The 18,746-nt window shown below is 45.2% G+C and overlaps 2 protein-coding genes across 2 annotated transcripts in view; one reads left to right on the top strand and one right to left on the bottom strand.

The window, feature by feature from the left end:
• The window catches only part of cog1 (component of oligomeric golgi complex 1), a 28,747-nt gene extending 24,346 nt beyond the window's left edge, over positions 1-4,401 (top strand). Inside the window, exon 17 of the mRNA XM_042313427.1 lies at positions 4,041-4,401. Within this exon, the coding sequence (XP_042169361.1) occupies positions 4,041-4,181 (141 nt within the window). The 3' untranslated portion in view covers positions 4,182-4,401. The remainder of the gene's footprint in view (positions 1-4,040) is intronic.
• A 4,954-nt stretch (positions 4,402-9,355) lies between these two features.
• rgs9a (regulator of G protein signaling 9a) overlaps positions 9,356-18,746 on the bottom strand; it is a 23,968-nt gene continuing 14,577 nt past the window's right edge. Inside the window, exons 7-14 of the mRNA XM_042313428.1 lie at positions 16,277-16,306; positions 15,253-15,314; positions 14,865-14,978; positions 14,333-14,452; positions 12,109-12,171; positions 11,327-11,465; positions 10,827-10,909; positions 9,356-9,890 (exon numbers count right to left, since the gene is read on the bottom strand). Of these exons, the coding sequence (XP_042169362.1) occupies positions 9,731-9,890; positions 10,827-10,909; positions 11,327-11,465; positions 12,109-12,171; positions 14,333-14,452; positions 14,865-14,978; positions 15,253-15,314; positions 16,277-16,306 (771 nt within the window). The 3' untranslated portion in view covers positions 9,356-9,730. The remainder of the gene's footprint in view (positions 9,891-10,826; positions 10,910-11,326; positions 11,466-12,108; positions 12,172-14,332; positions 14,453-14,864; positions 14,979-15,252; positions 15,315-16,276; positions 16,307-18,746) is intronic.

Below are 18,746 nucleotides of genomic sequence, written 5' to 3' on the forward strand. Positions count from 1 at the left end.
TATCTTTAGTGTGTGTGTGTGTGTAGTGTCTTTGTGTGTGTGTAGTGTCTTTAGTGTGTGTGGTGTCTTTAGTTATCTGTCTTTAATGTGTTATATTCTATGTGCCATGAAGTGTTTTTTCAGTGGGGAGGTTTGCAGTGGGGAGGTTTGCAGTGGGGAGGTTTGCAGTGGGGAGGTTTGCAGTGGGGAGGTTTGCAGTTTGCAGTGGGGAGGTTTGCAGTGGGGAGGTTTGCAGTGGGGAGGTTTGCAGTGGGGAGGTTTGCAGTGGGGAGGTTTGCAGTGGGGAGGTTTGCAGTGGGGAGGTTTGCAGTGGGGAGGTTTGCAGTGGGGAGGTTTGCAGTGGGGAGGTTTGCAGTGGGGAGGTTTGCAGTGTGCTAAGCCAACTTCTATTTTTTCTGCGTTTGGTTGTTAACGTGGCTTCGGGTTTGATTTGATGTTGCCTCAGATCGCTAACTAACAAGAACATGTGATCTGCGTCCCCAATGCCATCCTATTCCCTGTATAGTACACTGTTTTTGAGCCCTGTGGGTTTTTGCTGACGGCTAACCTGGTTTCACGCTGTCTGCCGGGATCTGCAGTCAATTTGATATTCGATTCATGAATCGGCAATGTTCCTATTTTTTGACCAGACAAACAGCTTTTCCAAACTGATTTTTGTACCAGACAAACAGACCCTTTCACAATTCCAAAACATATCTGTGACCAGACAAACTGAGTGTTCCAAACCGTATCTGTGACCAGACAAACAGCTAGTGTTCCAAACCGTATCTGTGACCAGACAAACAGCTAGTGTTCCAAACCGTATCTGTGACCAGACAAACAGCTAGTGTTCCAAACCGTATCTGTGACCAGACAAACAGCTAGTGTTCCAAACCGTATCTGTGACCAGACAAACAGCTAGTGTTCCAAACCGTATCTGTGACCAGACAAACAGCTAGTGTTCCAAACCGTATCTGTGACCAGACAAACAGCTAGTGTTCCAAACCGTATCTGTGACCAGACAAACAGCTAGTGTTCCAAACCGTATCTGTGACCAGACAAACAGCTAGTGTTCCAAACCGTATCTGTGACCAGACAAACAGCGAGTGTTCCAAACCAGTGTTTTCACATCAATTTTCCATGGGGGTGCATCTCAATACTCTGACGTGGCTTCCTCTCATTGTCTCCTCGCCTTCATCTGCACTGATCTGAACGAACAAAACAAAGGAAGCCGACCCGCTTCCTTGCTTATTAGGGAGGAGACAAGGACATGAGGCCAGGGTCGAGTTCATGTCACGCACAGAATGGAAAACATTAGTTCAGGTAGTCTCTCTCTATTTCTCTCAGTTCAGGTAGTCTCTCTCTATTTCTCTCAGTCCAGGTAGTCTCTCTCTATTTCTCTCAGTTCAGGTAGTCTCTCTCTCTTTCTCTCAGTTCAGGTAGTCTCTCAGTTCAGGTAGTCTCTCTCTATTTATCTCTGTTCAGGTAGTCTCTCTCTATTTCTCTCAGTTCAGGTAGTCTCTCTCTATTTCTCTCAGTTCAGGTAGTCTCTCTCTCTTTCTCTCAGTTCAGGTAGTCTCTCTCTATTTCTCTCAGTTCAGGTAGTCTCTCTCTATTTCTCTCAGTTCAGGTAGTCTCTCAGTTCAGGTAGTCTCTCTCTATTTATCTCTGTTCAGGTAGTCTCTCTCTATTTCTCTCAGTTCAGGTAGTCTCTCAGTTCAGGTAGTCTCTCTCTATTTCTCTCCGTTCAGGTAGTCTCTCCCTATTTCTCTCAGTTCAGGTAGTCTCTCAGTTCAGGTAGTCTCTCTCTATTTCTCTCATTTCAGGTAGTCTCTCAGTTCAGGTAGTCTCTCTCTATTTCTCTCAGTTCAGTTAGTCTCTCAGGTCAGGTAGTCTCTCAGTTCAGGTAGTCTCTCTATTTCTCTCAGTTCAGGTAGTCTCTCTCTATTTCTCTCAGTTCAGGTAGTCTCTCAGTTCAGGTAGTCTCTTCTATTTCTCTCAGTTCAGGTAGTCTCAGTTCAGGTTCTCTCAGTTCAGGTAGTCTCTCTCTCTATTTCTCTCAGTTCAGGTAGTCTCTCAATTTCTCTCAGTTCAGGTAGTCTCTCTCTATTTCTCTCAGTTCAGGTAGTCTCTCTATTTCTCTCAGTTCAGGTAGTCTCTCTCTATTTCTCTCAGTTCAGGTAGTCTCTCTCTATTTCTCTCAGTTCAGGTAGTCTCTCTATTTCTCTCAGTTCAGGTAGTCTCTCTCTATTTCTCTCAGTTCAGGTAGTCTCTCTCTATTTCTCTCAGTTCAGGTAGTCTCTCAGTTCAGGTAGTCTCTCTATTTCTCTCAGTTCAGGTAGTCTCTCAGTTCAGGTTTCTCTCAGTTCAGGTAGTCTCTCTCATTTCTCTCAGTTCAGGTAGTCTCTCAGTTCAGGTAGTCTTCTCTCTCAGTTCAGGTAGTCTCTCTCTCATTTCTCTCAGTTCAGGTAGTCTCATTTCAGGTAGTCTTTTCTCTCAGTTCAGGTAGTCTCTATTTCTCTCAGTTCAGGTAGTCTCTCTCTATTTCTCTCAGTTCAGGTAGTCTCTCAGTTCAGTTCAGGTCTCTCTATTTCTCTCAGTTCAGGTAGTCTCTCTATTTCTCTCAGTTCAGGTATTTCTCTCAGTTCAGGTAGTCTCTCTATTTCTCTCAGTTCAGGTAGTCTCTCATTTCTCTCAGTTCAGGTAGTCTCTCTATTTCTCTCAGTTCAGGTAGTCTCTCAGTTCAGTTCAGGTAGTCTCTCTATTTCTCTCAGTTCAGGTAGTCTCTCTATTTCTCTCAGTTCAGGTAGTCTCTCTATTTCTCTCAGTTCAGGTAGTCTCTCTATTTCTCTCAGTTCAGGTAGTCTCTCTATTTCTCTCAGTTCAGGTAGTCTCTCAGTTCAGGTTTCTCTCAGTTCAGGTAGTCTCTCTCTATTTCTCTCAGTTCAGGTAGTCTCTCAGTTCAGGTAGTCTCTCTCTATTTCTCTCAGTTCAGGTAGTCTCTCTCTATTTCTCTCAGTTCAGGTAGTCTCTCTCTATTTCTCTCAGTTCAGGTAGTCTCTCTCTATTTCTCTCAGTTCAGGTAGTCTCTCTATTTCTCTCAGTTCAGGTAGTCTCTCTATTTCTCTCAGTTCAGGTAGTCTCTCTCTATTTCTCTCAGTTCAGGTAGTCTCTCTATTTCTCTCAGTTCAGGTAGTCTCTCTCTATTTCTCTCAGTTCAGGTAGTCTCTCTCTATTTCTCTCAGGTCAGGTAGTCTCTCTCTATTTCTCTCAGGTCAGGTAGTCTCTCTCTATTTCTCTCAGTTCAGGTAGTCTCTCTCTATTTCTCTCATTTCTCTCAGTTCAGGTAGTCTCTCTCTATTTCTCTCAGTTCAGGTAGTCTCTCTCTATTTCTCTCAGTTCAGGTAGTCTCTCTCTATTTCTCTCAGTTCAGGTAGTCTCTCTCTATTTCTCTCAGTTCAGGTAGTCTCTCTCTATTTCTCTTTCTCTCAGTTCAGGTAGTCTCTCTCTATTTCTCTCAGGTCAGGTTTCTCTCAGTTCAGGTCAGGTCTCTCTCTATTTCTCTCAGTTCAGGTAGTCTCTCTATTTCTCTCAGTTCAGGTAGTCTCTCTCTATTTCTCTCAGTTCAGGTAGTCTCTCAGTTCAGGTAGTCTCTCTATTTCTCTCAGTTCAGGTAGTCTCTCTCTATTTCTCTCAGTTCAGGTAGTCTCTCAGTTCTCTCTATTTCTCTCAGTTCAGGTAGTCTCTCTCTATTTCTCTCAGTTCAGGTAGTCTCTCTAGTTCTCTCAGTTCAGGTATTTCTCTCAGTTCAGGTAGTCTCTATTTCTCTCAGGTCAGGTAGTCTCTCTCTATTTCTCTCAGGTCAGGTAGTCTCTCTCTATTTCTCTCAGGTCAGGTAGTCTCTCTCTATTTCTCTCAGGTCAGGTAGTCTCTCTCTATTTGTTTCAAAACATTATCTTCTGTATAGTGCCTAATGAACATCATCAAGTTCTGACTTAAGTAATTCACTCCAAATCTGTTGTTTTAAATCCTCTCCTCCATTTCTCTCTCCCCTCCTATAGGCCTCAGCCATCTCTAAACCCGTCCATGACGACACCTTCCGCCCTGGCAACCTGTTCAGACAGCTAGCCAATCAGGAGGAGGAGCCCGTGGCGCCGCCGTCGCTATTCAAGCTGGGCTGGCTCTCTGGCATGTCCAAATAAGGGGCTATGTCCCTAATGACACTCTCTATTCCCACTATGTAGTGCACTACTTTTGACAAGGACCTATGGGAACTATTCCCACTATATAGGGAATAGGATGCCATTTAACATTGAACCCAAATAAGGAGTGTGACTGTTTGTATTCTTTAAACACCTTGTACTGTACAGAGACTGTTAGAAGATACGGATCAATATTACAGTTTGCACAGATGATTCATGAGATTGTGTTGATGTGTGATTCATTTCATTAATGTAGTGGAGATAATGTTTGAGTGTATATACCTGACCACTGTCTGGGTCCTGGAGACTGGAGACAGGTGAGGATAGTCACACACACAGACAGACAGTACACACACAGTACAGACAGACAGTACACACACAGACAGACAGTACACACACACACAGTACACACACAGTACACACAGTACACACACACACAGTACACACACGTACACACACGTACAGACAGTACACACACACATACAGACAGTACACACACACACAGGCAGTACACACACACAGTACACACACACACACAGGCAGTACACACACACACAGGCAGTACACACACACACACAGGCAGTACACACACACACACACACACACACACAGGCAGTACAGTACACACACACACAGGCAGTACACACACACACAGGCAGTACACACACACGCACAGCACACACACACACAGGCAGTACACACACACACACAGGCAGTACACACACACAGGCAGCATATTTTATAACATTGGGTCACACACACAGGCAGTACACACACACAGGCAGCACACACACACAGGCAGTACACACACACACACAGGCAGTACACACACACACAGGCAGACACACACACACAGGCAGTACACACACACAGGCAGCACACACACACAGACAGCACAGACACGCACAGAAACATTATCAATGTTCAGAAGCAGCAGGTTCATAAAAGGATTCAGGTTTTATTACATATTTTATAATAATTGGGTCTGAGACCTGATTATCAGAACAGACAGAGAGAACAGACAGAGAGACAGACAGACAGAGTGAGTGTTGGAACAGACAGACAGACAGACAGACAGACAGACAGAGTGTTGGAACCAGACAGACAGACAGACAGACAGAGACAGACAGAGTGAGTGTTAGAACAAGACAGACAGAGAAATGATGTAAAAGACATATGAACAATACACCACCTACAGAGGGACATGTGACTTACAAACACACACAAATATAAAATACATTTTGCAGACTGGTAACGATAACTGTTATCTATCTAGTTGCAGACTGGTAACGATAACTGTTATCTATCTAGTTGCAGACTGGTAACGATAACTGTTATCTATCTAGTTACAGACCGGTAACGATAACTGTTATCTATCTAGTTACAGACTGGTAACGATAACTGTTATCTATCTAGTTGCAGACTGGTAACGATAACTGTTATCTATCTAGTTACAGACTGGTAACGATAACTGTTATCTATCTAGTTACAGACTGGTAACGATAACTGTTATCTATCTAGTTGCAGACCGGTAACGATAACTGTTATCTATCTAGTTGCAGACTGGTAACGATAACTGTTATCTATCTAGTTACAGACCGGTAACGATAACTGTTATCTATCTAGTTACAGACTGGTAACGATAACTGTTATCTATCTAGTTGCAGACTGGTAACGATAACTGTTATCTATCTAGTTACAGACTGGTAACGATAACTGTTATCTATCTAGTTGCAGACCGGTAACGATAACTGTTATCTATCTAGTTGCAGACTGGTAACTGTTATCTATCTAGTTGCAGACTGGTAACTGTTATCTATCTAGTTGCAGACTGGTAACGATAACTGTTATCTATCTAGTTGCAGACTGGTAACGATAACTGTTATCTATCTAGTTGCAGACTGGTAACTGTTATCTATCTAGTTACAGACTGGTAACAACTGTGATCTATCTAGTTGCAGACTGGTAACGATAACTGTTATCTATCTAGTTGCAGACTGGTAACGATAACTTATCTATCTAGTTACAGACTGGTAACGATAACTGTTATCTATCTAGTTACAGACTGGTAACGATAACTGTTATCTATATAGTTGCAGACTGGTAACGATTACTGTTATCTATCTAGTGCAGACTGCAGTTATCTATCTAGTTGCAGACTGGTAAATAACTGTTATCTATCTAGTTGCAGACTGGTAACGATAAATCTATCTAGTTATCTAACTGTTATCTAGTTGCAGACTGGTAACAATAACTGTTATCTATCTAGTTACAGACCGGTAACGATAACTTATCTATCTAGTTACAGACTGGTAACTATAACTGTTATCTCTCTGGCTTTCCATTTCCTTCTAACAGTCATATTCCTCTTCACATTTGTGGCTCTTCCAGATGTATATATTTCTCCACTAGCAGCAGTTGATAGTAGTATGTTGTGTATCAGTTGATGTAGTAGTATGTTGATGTAGTAGTATGTTGTGTATGTTGATGTAGTAGTCCATGTTGTGTATCAGTTGATGTAGTAGTGTGTTGTGTATCATCATGTTGTATGTTGATGTAGTAGTGTGTTGTGTATCAGTTGATGTAGTAGTGTGTTGTGTATCAGTTGATGTAGTAGTATGTTGTGTATCAGTTGATGTAGTAGTGTGTTGTGTATCAGTTGATGTAGTAGTGTGTTGTGTAGTAGTATGTTGTGTATCAGTTGATGTAGTAGTATGTTGTATGTGATGTAGTAGTGTTGTGTATCAGTTGATGTAGTAGTATGTTGATGTAGTAGTGTGTTGTGTATCAGTTGATGTAGTAGTGTTTGTGTATCAGTTGATGTAGTAGTATGTAGTAGTGTGTTGATGTAGTAGTGTGTTGTGTATCAGTTGATGTAGTAGTGTGTTGTGTATCAGTTGATGTAGTAGTGTTGTGTATGTTGATGTGATGTAGTAGTATGTTGTGTATCAGTTGATGTAGTAGGATGTTGTGTATCAGTTGATGTAGTAGGATGTTGTGTATCAGTTGATGTAGTAGGATGTGTGTATGTTGATGTAGTAGGATGTTGTGTATCAGTTGATGTAGTAGGATGTTGTGTATCAGTTGATGTAGTAGGATGTTGTGTATCAGTTGATGTAGTAGGATGTTGTGTATCAGTTGATGTAGTAGGATGTTGTGTATCAGTTGATGTAGTAGGATGTTGTGTGTTGATGTAGTATGTTGTGTATCAGTTGATGTAGTAGTATGTTGTGTATCAGTTGATGTAGTAGTATGTTGTGTATCAGTTGATGTAGTAGTGTGTTGTGTATCAGTTGATGTAGTAGTGTGTTGTGTAGTAGTATGTTGATGTAGTAGTATGTTGTGTATCAGTTGATGTAGTAGTATGTTGTATCAGTTGATGTAGTAGTGTGTTGTGTATCAGTTGATGTAGTAGTATGTTGATGTAGTAGTGTGTTGTGTATCAGTTGATGTAGTAGGATGTTGTGTATCAGTTGATGTAGTAGGATGTTGTGTATCAGTTGATGTAGTAGGATGTTGTGTATCAGTTGATGTAGTAGGATGTTGTGTATCAGTTGATGTAGTAGTATGTTGTGTATCAGTTGATGTAGTAGTATGTTGTGTATCAGTTGATGTAGTAGGATGTTGTGTATCAGTTGATGTAGTAGGATGTTGTGTATCAGTTGATGTAGTAGGATGTTGTGTATCAGTTGATGTAGTAGTATGTTGTGTATCAGTTGATGTAGTAGTATGTTGTGTAGTAGTATGTTGTGTATCAGTTGATGTAGTAGTATGTTGTGTATCAGTTGATGTAGTAGTGTGTTGTGTATCAGTTGATGTAGTAGTGTGTTGTGTAGTCATGTTGATGTAGTAGTATGTTGTGTATCAGTTGATGTAGTAGTATGTTGTGTATCAGTTGATGTAGTAGTGTGTTTGTATGTGATGTAGTAGTATGTTGATGTATGTAGTGATGTTGTGTATGTTGATGTAGTAGGATGTTGTGTATCAGTTGATGTAGTAGGATGTTGTGTATCAGTTGATGTAGTAGGATGTTGTGTATCAGTTGATGTAGTAGGATGTTGTGTATCAGTTGATGTAGTAGGATGTTGTGTATCAGTTGATGTAGTAGGATGTTGTGTATCAGTTGATGTAGTAGGATGTTTGTATGTAGTAGGATGTTGTGTATCAGTTGATGTAGTAGGATGTTGTGTATCAGTTGATGTAGTAGGATGTTGTGTATCAGTTGATGTAGTAGGATGTTGTGTATCAGTTGATGTAGTAGGATGTTGTGTATCAGTTGATGTAGTAGGATGTTGTGTATCAGTTGATGTAGTAGGATGTTGTGTATCAGTTGATGTAGTAGGATGTTGTGTATCAGTTGATGTAGTAGGATGTTGTGTATCAGTTGATGTAGTAGTATGTTGTGTATGTTGATGTAGTAGTATGTTGTGTATCAGTTGATGTAGTAGGATGTTGTGTATCAGTTGATGTAGTAGGATGTTGTGTATCAGTTGATGTAGTAGGATGTTGTGTATCAGTTGATGTAGTGATGTTGTGTATCAGTTGATGTAGTAGGATGTTGTGTATCAGTTGATGTAGTAGTATGTTGTGTATCAGTTGATGTAGTAGTATGTTGTGTATCAGTTGATGTAGTAGGATGTTGTGTATCAGTTGATGTAGTATGTTGTGTATGTGATGTAGTATGTTGTGTATCAGTTGATGTAGTAGTATGTTGTGTATCAGTTGATGTAGTAGTGTTGTTGTGTATCAGTTGATGTAGTAGTAGTTGTGTATGTTGTGTATCAGTTTGATCAGTTGATGTAGTAGTGTGTTGTGTATCAGTTGATGATGTAGTATCATTGATGTAGTTGTGTATCAGTTGATGTAGTAGTGTGTTGTGTATCAGTTGATGTAGTAGTATGTTGTGTATCAGTTGATGTAGTAGTATGTTGTGTATCAGTTGATGTAGTAGTATGTTGTGTATCAGTTGATGTAGTAGTGTGTTGTGTATCAGTTGATGTAGTAGTTTGTTGTGTATCAGTTGATGTAGTAGTGTGTTGTGTATCAGTTGATGTAGTAGTATGTTGTGTATCAGTTGATGTAGTAGTATGTTGTGTATCAGTTGATGTAGTAGTATGTTGTGTAGTAGTAGTGTTGTGTATCAGTTGATGTAGTAGTTTGTTGTGTATCAGTTGATGTAGTAGTATGTTGTGTAGCAGAGGGCCCCTACAGACAGTCCCTGTTCTCTGTCCATCTGAACTAAAGTAGATTTTATCATCAGCAGATTCATTCTCAGTACAGTAAATCGCCTTAACACAACACAGGTACTCAACAGACAATAGTTTATTTCCCTCAATCAACCAATCCGTACTGGCTTGACATCAGTTGTCGAGGACATAAATTATTCTATACAATACCAATATCTCCATTAAAACAATAGCTAATAAGTCCAATATTTAGGACATAAAGTAGTCCTATGTAACACCATCTCCATGGAAACCAAATATATATATTAGATGAACAACCGCATGTATATTAAACTCCATTTCCCATGATGCCCTGGGCCCTCTCTACTTCCTGTCCAGCTTGTTGGTGGCCACCATGGCTTTGACGTCAATGGGCCTGGCAGCAACAGCTGCTGCTGCCTTCTCCTCCTCCTCCTGCTGCCACTGCAGGATGGGGCTGATGCCTGGGTTACGATTCCTCACATTGGCCTCCAACTGGGCATCACTGGAGAGGAGGGAGAGGGAAGAGAGAGAGAAGGGACGGTGAGAGAGACAGAGAGGGGGGAGAGAGAGACAGGGAAGGGGCGGTGAGAGACACAGGGGGAAGAGAGGGACAGAGAGGGGGAGGGGAGAGACGGTGAGGGAAGGGGAAGGGACGGTGAGAGACAGGGGGAGAGAGAGACAGAGAGGGACGGTGAGAGACAGGGGGGGAGAGAGACAGGGGGAAGGGGAAGGGAGAGGGGTGAGAGAGACAGAGAGGGGGAGAGAGACGGGGAAGGGGGGGCGGTGAGAGACAGGGGGAAGAGAGAGACAGACAGGGGGAAGAGAGAGAGAAGGGGAAGGGGCGGTGTGAGACACGGGGAAGAGAGAGACAAGGGGAAGGGGCGGTGAGACAGACAGAGAGGGGGGAGAGAGAGACAGGGAAGGGGCGGTGAGAGACACAGGGGGAAGAGAGAGAGACGGGGGGAAGAGAGAGACAGAAGGGGAAGGGGCGGTGAGAGAGAGACAGAAGGGGAAGGGGCGGTGAGAGAGAGACAGGGGGAAGAGAGAGACAGAAGGGGAAGGGGAGGAGAGAGAGAGGGGGAAGAGAGAGACAGGGGAGGAGAGAGAGACAGGGGAGGAGAGAGAGACAGGGGGAAGAGAGAGACAGGGGGAAGAGAGAGACAGAAGGGGAAGGGGTGGTGAGTGAGAGGGGAAAAGAGGTGAGTGTAGATGATCAGACTCATATTGCACATCAAGACCACTGCTGTTGTTGAATTTCCATGATCCCCCCCAAGACCAGCTGACTGTCTCTTGTCAAAGGAGAGCGATGCAACAACAACACGACACCAGCTCTATAAACTGGAGACGGATTGGTGGAGACGGCTTGGTAGACAGGTGAATGTTTCAGTCCAATAAACAATGACATGGTGGAGGTGCAGAATATCCTGCAGAGTCTTACGTGAAGACGTGGGGCGCCGGGACCAGAGCCCTCTTCTGCATGTCTTTATGGACCGGAGACTTCAGGTACCGGTAGAACGTATCCTGGGACAGAGACAGAGAAGGGGACATTATAAAATATGTCTTTATGGACCGGAGACTTGAGGTACCGGTAGAAGGTATCATGGGACAGAGACAGAGGAGGAGCCATTATAAAACATGTCTTCGTGGACCGGTAGAAGTTATCCTGGGACAGAGACGGGGACGTTATAAAATCTTGAAGTTTTAATGTATTTTATTTGCAGAACCTCTGCAAGGTATTTCCTTTGGAACCCGGCACACAAATACTTCTTAGTTACAAACTTTTGAGTTGAGCCACTTCCTCATTCTGACGTTCTGACACATAACTTCATATTATCCTGCTCTGTGTACTGTGTGTTTAGTTATGTTACAGAGGTAGTTCAGTGAACTGGTGTGATGAATAAGCCCCTCTGTTAGGAGGGACTAACTCTACACACACACCTTCTTCATGAGCAGGAAGATGTGTGTCTGGGCAGCGTCCAGCACGTAGCGGTGAGGAACAACCAGACCCTTCACTGTCAGCCCCATGGTACGACCATCGATGTTGATCCATCGAGGAGCTCCAGGCTTCAGGAAGGTGCTACACACACACACACACACACAGATACACACACACACACACACAGATACACACAGATACACACACACAGACAGACACACACACACACACACACACAGATACATACACACACACACACACACACAGATGCACACACACAGATACATACACACACACAGACACACACACACACACACACACACACACACACACACAGAGGTTAAAAACCAAGAAGCAACTCTTTCTGTCTCACACACAGAGGTTAAGGTTCTCTCTGTCTCACACACAGAGGTTAAGGTTCTCTCTGTCTCACACACAGAGGTTAAGGTTCTCTCTGTCTCACACACAGAGGTTAAGGTTCTCTCTGTCTCACACACAGAGGTTAAGGTTCTCTCTGTCTCACACACAGAGGTTAAGGTTCTCTCTGTCTCACACACAGAGGTTAAGGTTCTCTCTGTCTCACACACAGTGTCTAACTCAGAAGTTAAGGTTCTCTCTGTCTCACACACAGAGGTTAAGGTTCTCTCTGTCTCACACACAGAGGTTAAGGTTCTCTCTGTCTCACACACAGAGGTTAAGGTTCTCTCTGTCACACACATAAGGACACTCTCTGTCTCACACAGTGTAACTCACAGTTGAAGATGAACTGGGATTTCTCTGGTACACACACATGGCAGACGCTGCTCCCCACCTCATCTCCTCAGCTGCCTCGTAGAACGCCATGTTCACACCGCACACAGACACATAGCACACACACACACACATAGACACATAGACACATACACACACACACACACACACACACACACACACATAGATAGACACATAGATACACACACAGACACATAGATACACACACAGACACACACACACACACACATAGATACACACACAGACACATAGACACACACACACACACACACAGACACATAGACACACACATAGACACATAGACACACACACACACAGACACACACACACACACACACACATAGACACATAGATACACACACAGACACATAGACACACACACACACATAGACACACAGATACACACACACACACACACAGACACATACACACACAGACACATAGACACACACACACACATAGATACACACACAGACACACACACACACATACACACACAGACACATAGATACACACACAGACACACACACACACACACACACACACACATAGACACATAGATACACACATAGACACATAGATACACACACAGACACACACACAGACACACACACACACAGACACATAGACACATAGATACACACACAGACACATAGATAGATACACACACACAGATACACACACAGACACAGACACACACACAGACACATAGACACATAGATACACACACAGACACACAGACACACACAGACACATAGATACACACACACACATAGATACACACACACACATAGACACACACACACATAGACACATAGATACACACACAGACACATAGATACACACACAGACACATAGATACACACACAGACACATAGACACACACACACACATAGACACATAGATACACACACAGACACATAGATACACACACAGACACATAGACACACACACACACACACACACATAGATACACACACACACACATACACACACACACACATAGATACACACACACACACAGACACATACTGCACACACACACACACATAGGTTAGGTTAGCTGAGCTGCATACCACAGCATGCAAGGTAAACCGTAGGGTGCATCCTAAATGACATGGCTCCCTATTCCCTAGTGCACTACATAGGGTGCATCCTAAATGACATGGCTCCCTATTCCCTAGTGCACTACATGACATGGCTCCCTATTCCCTAGTGCACTACAGCATCCTAAATGACATGCATGCACCTGCATCCTAAATGACATGGCTCCCTATTCCCTAGTGCACTACATAGGGTGCATCCTAAATGACATGGCTCCCTATTCCCTAGTGCACTAAATGACACATAGTGCACTACATAGGTGCATCCTAAATGACATGGCTCCCTATTCCCTAGTGCACTACATAGGGTGCATCCTAAATGACATGGCTCCCTATTCCCTAGTGCACTACATAGGGTGCATCCTAAATGACATGGCTCCCTATTCCCTAGTGCACTACATAGGGTGCATCCTAAATGACATGGGCTGCACTACTATTGCCCTGACAGTGCATTACATAGGGTGCATCCTAAATGACATGGCTCCCTATTCCCTAGTGCACTACATAGGGTGCATCCTAAATGACATGGCTCCCTATTCCCTAGTGCACTACATAGGGTGCATCCTAAATGACATGGCTCCCTATTCCCTAGTGCACTACATAGGGTGCATCCTAAATGACATGGCTCCCTATTCCCTAGTGCACTACATAGGGTGCATCCTAAATGACATGGCTCCCTATTCCCTAGTGCACTACATAGGGTGCATCCTAAATGACATGGCTCCCTTTTCCCTAGTGCACTACATAGGGTTCCATTTGGGATGAACCTTTCCTCCCTTGTGTCCTCTGTTGGAGGAACCATTCATCTTTTCACCCAGTATGCTTTGAGGAGGCAAGGACACAAGGAATCAATGAAAAACGAATTGAGATCGATGTGTGTTATTTTAAATGTTATTTAACCTTTAACTAGGCAAGTCAGTTGATCGGGCGAACCCTACCCCGGCCAAACCCTAACCTGGACGACCCTGGGCCAATTGTGCGCCGCCCAACTCCTGATCACGGCCGGTAGTGATACAGCCCAGGATTGGACCAGGGTCTGTAGTGCCGCCTTTCGCACTGAGATGCAGTGCCTTAGACCGCTGTGCCACTCGGGAACGATTTGACCTCTGACCTCATTAGGGCTTGTGTGTGTACTGACCACTGTGCTCCTTCTTGAGGAAGAGCTTGAAGTCGACTCTGCCTCGTGGGTCACTGATCAGCTCCCAGAAGCTCAAGACCCAACGCTCCACACTCAACTTAGTGGGGATGTCCACACTGATGAAGAGAGAGAGAGGGGGAGGAGAGAGAGGGGAGAGGAGAGAGAGAGAGAGGGTGGAGAAGTGGAGAGAGAGAGGGGGGGAGAGAGGGGGGAGAGAGAGAGGGGGAGAGAGAGTGGAGAAGAGAGGGAGAGGAGGAGAGAGAGAGAGAGGAGAGAGGAGGTGGAGAAGAGAGGGAGAGGAGAGAGGAGAGAAGGGAGGAGAGAGAGAGGGGAGGAGAGAGAGAGAGAGGAGGTGGAGAAGAGAGGGAGAGGAGAGAGAAGAGAAGGGAGGAGAGAGAGAGGGGGAGGAGAGAGAGATTCTAATGAAATCATCATGATCTTCAATCAAGACTTTGAACAGTAGAATCATGTGTATTTCTACTGATCCAGAACAAAACTTTGCACCTGAGTTGAGTTGCCAGAAATTACCTTCTTGAGTTGAGTTGCCAGAACTCATCACTGTCCGTTATCCAAGGGTTGCTGGGGACAGGGGTTGTCAGGAACGGGTCGTGATTGTGGTGGGTTGTCACGAACTTGACGAAGCTGAGGAGGACAGAGGGGACATAAACACTGTGAATCTTCATCATACGTTGTCATCCCAAAAAGAATCATATATACAATAAAATAACTTCTCTCGTTATACTGTAACGTTGGGGTTTATTTTATTTTAGACGGGTCTTACATTTCTGAACACAATATTAATGTTGCTGGTCTCAGTCAGTCAGCCATTCAGCCAATCAATTCATCAAATGACCACACACAAACACAACCTATCGATCAATCAATGAATGTGTGAAGTGTATTGAGAAGGACTTACGCTGTGAGGGACACAGACGATTTGACAGCTGACCTCATTAGGGCTTGTGTAAGGAAAATGTTCTGGGGAGCAGGAGAGAGGAGAGGATAGAGGGGGATAAATAAGGAGGAGAGAGGAGAGGATAGAGGGGGATAAATACGGAGGAGGAGAGGATAGAGGGGGATAAATAAGGAGGAGGAGAGGATAGGAGGGGATAAGGGGGATAAAGGAGGAGGAGGAGGAGAGGATAGAGGGGGATAAATAAGGAGGAGAGAGGAGAGGATAGAGGGGGATAAATAAGGAGGAGGAGAGGATAGAGGGGGATAAATAAGGAGGAGGAGAGGAGAGGGGGATAAATAAGAGGAGAGGAGAGGGGGATAAATAAGGAAGGAGAGAGGAGAGGATAGAGGGGGATAAATAAGGAGGAGGAGAGAGGAGAGGATAGAGGGGGATAAATAAGGAGGAGGAGAGAGGAGAGGAGGGGGATAAATAAGGAGGAGAGGATAGAGGGGGATAAATAAGGAGGAGGAGAGGATAGAGGGGGATAAATAAGGAGGAGGAGAGGAGGAGAGGATAGAGGGGGATAAATAAGGAGGAGGAGAGGATAGAGGGGGATAAATAAGGAGGAGGAGAGGATAGAGGGGGATAAATAAGGGGGAGAGGAGGAAATAAGGAGAAGGAGGAGGGGATAGATAAGAGAGATGAGAGGAAGGGGGATAAAAAGGAGAGGAGAGAGGAAGAGGGGATAAATAAGGAAGGAGGAGAGGAGAGGGGGAATGAGAGAGGAGGAAAGAGGAGAGAAGAGAGGAAGGGGAGAGGAGAGAATGAGAGAAGGAAAGAGGATAAAAGAGAGGAAGGAGGAGAGGAGAAGAGGGGGATAAAGAAGAGAGGAAGGGAGAGAGGAGGAAGGGGAGAAGAGGAGGAGAGGAAGAGGAGATAAATGATATGTCTGTAATTTCTGTATCTATTTTCTCCACCAACACATAAACTAGAGTGCACTGGGTTATTCAGGTGTTCCAGTGCAGAAGTATGTCTGATGTCTTACGGTTCTCCTGACCACGTCGAAGGTCAACACCTGAAAACCCACGAGAGAAGAACAGCTGGTTATTACAGGCAGAGCTCTTCTGTTCCACTGCTATCTAAAGGCACAACTAATGTACTCTCACACACACAATCCCTCTCGAAAGCAGGCTACAGCACAGTCACAGGCTACAGCACAGTCACAGGCTACACCACAGTCACAGGCTACACCACAGTCACAGGCTACAGCACAGTCACAGGCTACAGCACAGTCACAGGCTACACCACAGTCACAGGCTACAGCACAGTCTACACCACAGTCACAGGCTACACCAGTCACAGGCTACTCCACAGTCACAGGCTACAGCACAGTCACAGACTACACCTCAGTCACAGGCTACAGCACAGTCTACACCACAGTCACAGGCTACACCAGTCACAGGCTACTCCACAGTCACAGGCTACACCACAGTCACAGGCTACAGCACAGTCACAGGCTACAGCACAGTCACAGACTACAGCACAGTCACAGGCTACAGCACAGTCACAGGCTACAGCACAGTCTACACCACAGGCACAGGCTACACCAGTCACAGGCTACTCCACAGTCACAGGCTACAGCACAGTCACAGACTACACCACAGTCACAGGCTACAGCACAGTCACAGACTACAGCACAGTCACAGGCTATAGCACAGTCACAGACTACACCACAGTCACAGGCTACTCCACAGTCACAGGCTACTCCACAGTCACAGGCTACACCACAGTCACAGGCTACACCACAGTCACAGGCTACACCACAGTCACAGACTACACCACAGTCACAGGCTACACCACAGTCACAGACTACACCACAGTGACACTACACCACAGTCACAGGCTACACCACAGTCACAGGCTACACCACAGTCACAGACTACAGCACAGTCACAGGCTACAGCACAGTCACAGGCTACACCACAGTCACAGGCTACACCACAGTCACAGGCTACACCACAGTCACAGGCTACAGCACAGTCACAGGCTACAGCACAGTCACAGGCTACACCACAGTCACAGGCTACACCACAGTCACAGGCTACACCACAGTGACACTACACCACAGTCACAGACTACACCACAGTCACAGGCTACAGCACAGTCACAGGCTACAGCACAGTCACAGGCTACAGCACAGTCTACACCACAGTCACAGGCTACACCAGTCACAGGCTACTCCACAGTCAGACTACAGCACAGTCACAGGCTACAGCACAGTCACAGGCTACAGCACAGTCTACACCACAGTCACAGGCTACACCAGTCACAGGCTACTCCACAGTCACAGGCTACAGCACAGTCACAGACTACACCACAGTCACAGGCTACAGCACAGTCACAGACTACAGCACAGTCACAGGCTATAGCACAGTCACAGACTACACCACAGTCACAGGCTACTCCACAGTCACAGGCTACTCCACAGTCACAGGCTACTCCACAGTCACAGGCTACACCACAGTCACAGGCTACACCACAGTCACAGGCTACACCACAGTCACAGACTACACCACAGTCACAGGCTACACCACAGTCACAGACTACACCACAGTGACACTACACCACAGTCACAGGCTACACCACAGTCACAGGCTACACCACAGTCACAGACTACAGCACAGTCACAGGCTACAGCACAGTCACAGGCTACACCACAGTCACAGGCTACAGCACAGTCACAGGCTACAGCACAGTCACAGGCTACACCACAGTCACAGGCTACACCACAGTCACAGGCTACACCACAGTCACAGGCTACACCACAGTCACAGACTACACCACAGTCACAGGCTACAGCACAGTCACAGACTACACCACAGTGACACTACACCACAGTCACATACTACACCACAGTCACAGACTACACCACAGTCACAGGCTACAGCACAGTCACAGGCTACTCCACAGTCACAGGCTACACCACAGTCACAGGCTACACCACAGTCACAGGCTACACCACAGTCACAGACTACACCACAGTCACAGGCTACACCACAGTCACAGACTACACCACAGTGACACTACACCACAGTCACAGGCTACACCACAGTCACAGGCTACACCACAGTCACAGGCTACACCACAGTCACAGGCTACACCACAGTCACAGACTACACCACAGTCACAGGCTACAGCACAGTCACAGACTACACCACAGTGACACTACACCACAGTCACAGACTACACCACAGTCACAGACTACACCACAGTCACAGGCTACAGCACAGTCACAGGCTACTCCACAGTCACAGGCTACACCACAGTCACAGGCTACACCACAGTCACAGGCTACACCACAGTCACAGACTACACCACAGTCACAGGCTACACCACAGTCACAGACTACACCACAGTGACACTACACCACAGTCACAGGCTACACCACAGTCACAGGCTACACCACAGTCACAGACTACAGCACAGTCACAGGCTACAGCACAGTCACAGGCTAC

The sequence above is a fragment of the Oncorhynchus tshawytscha genome, unplaced genomic scaffold (genome assembly GCF_018296145.1).
Source record: "Oncorhynchus tshawytscha isolate Ot180627B unplaced genomic scaffold, Otsh_v2.0 Un_contig_6853_pilon_pilon, whole genome shotgun sequence".
Lineage (NCBI taxonomy): Eukaryota > Metazoa > Chordata > Actinopteri > Salmoniformes > Salmonidae > Oncorhynchus > Oncorhynchus tshawytscha.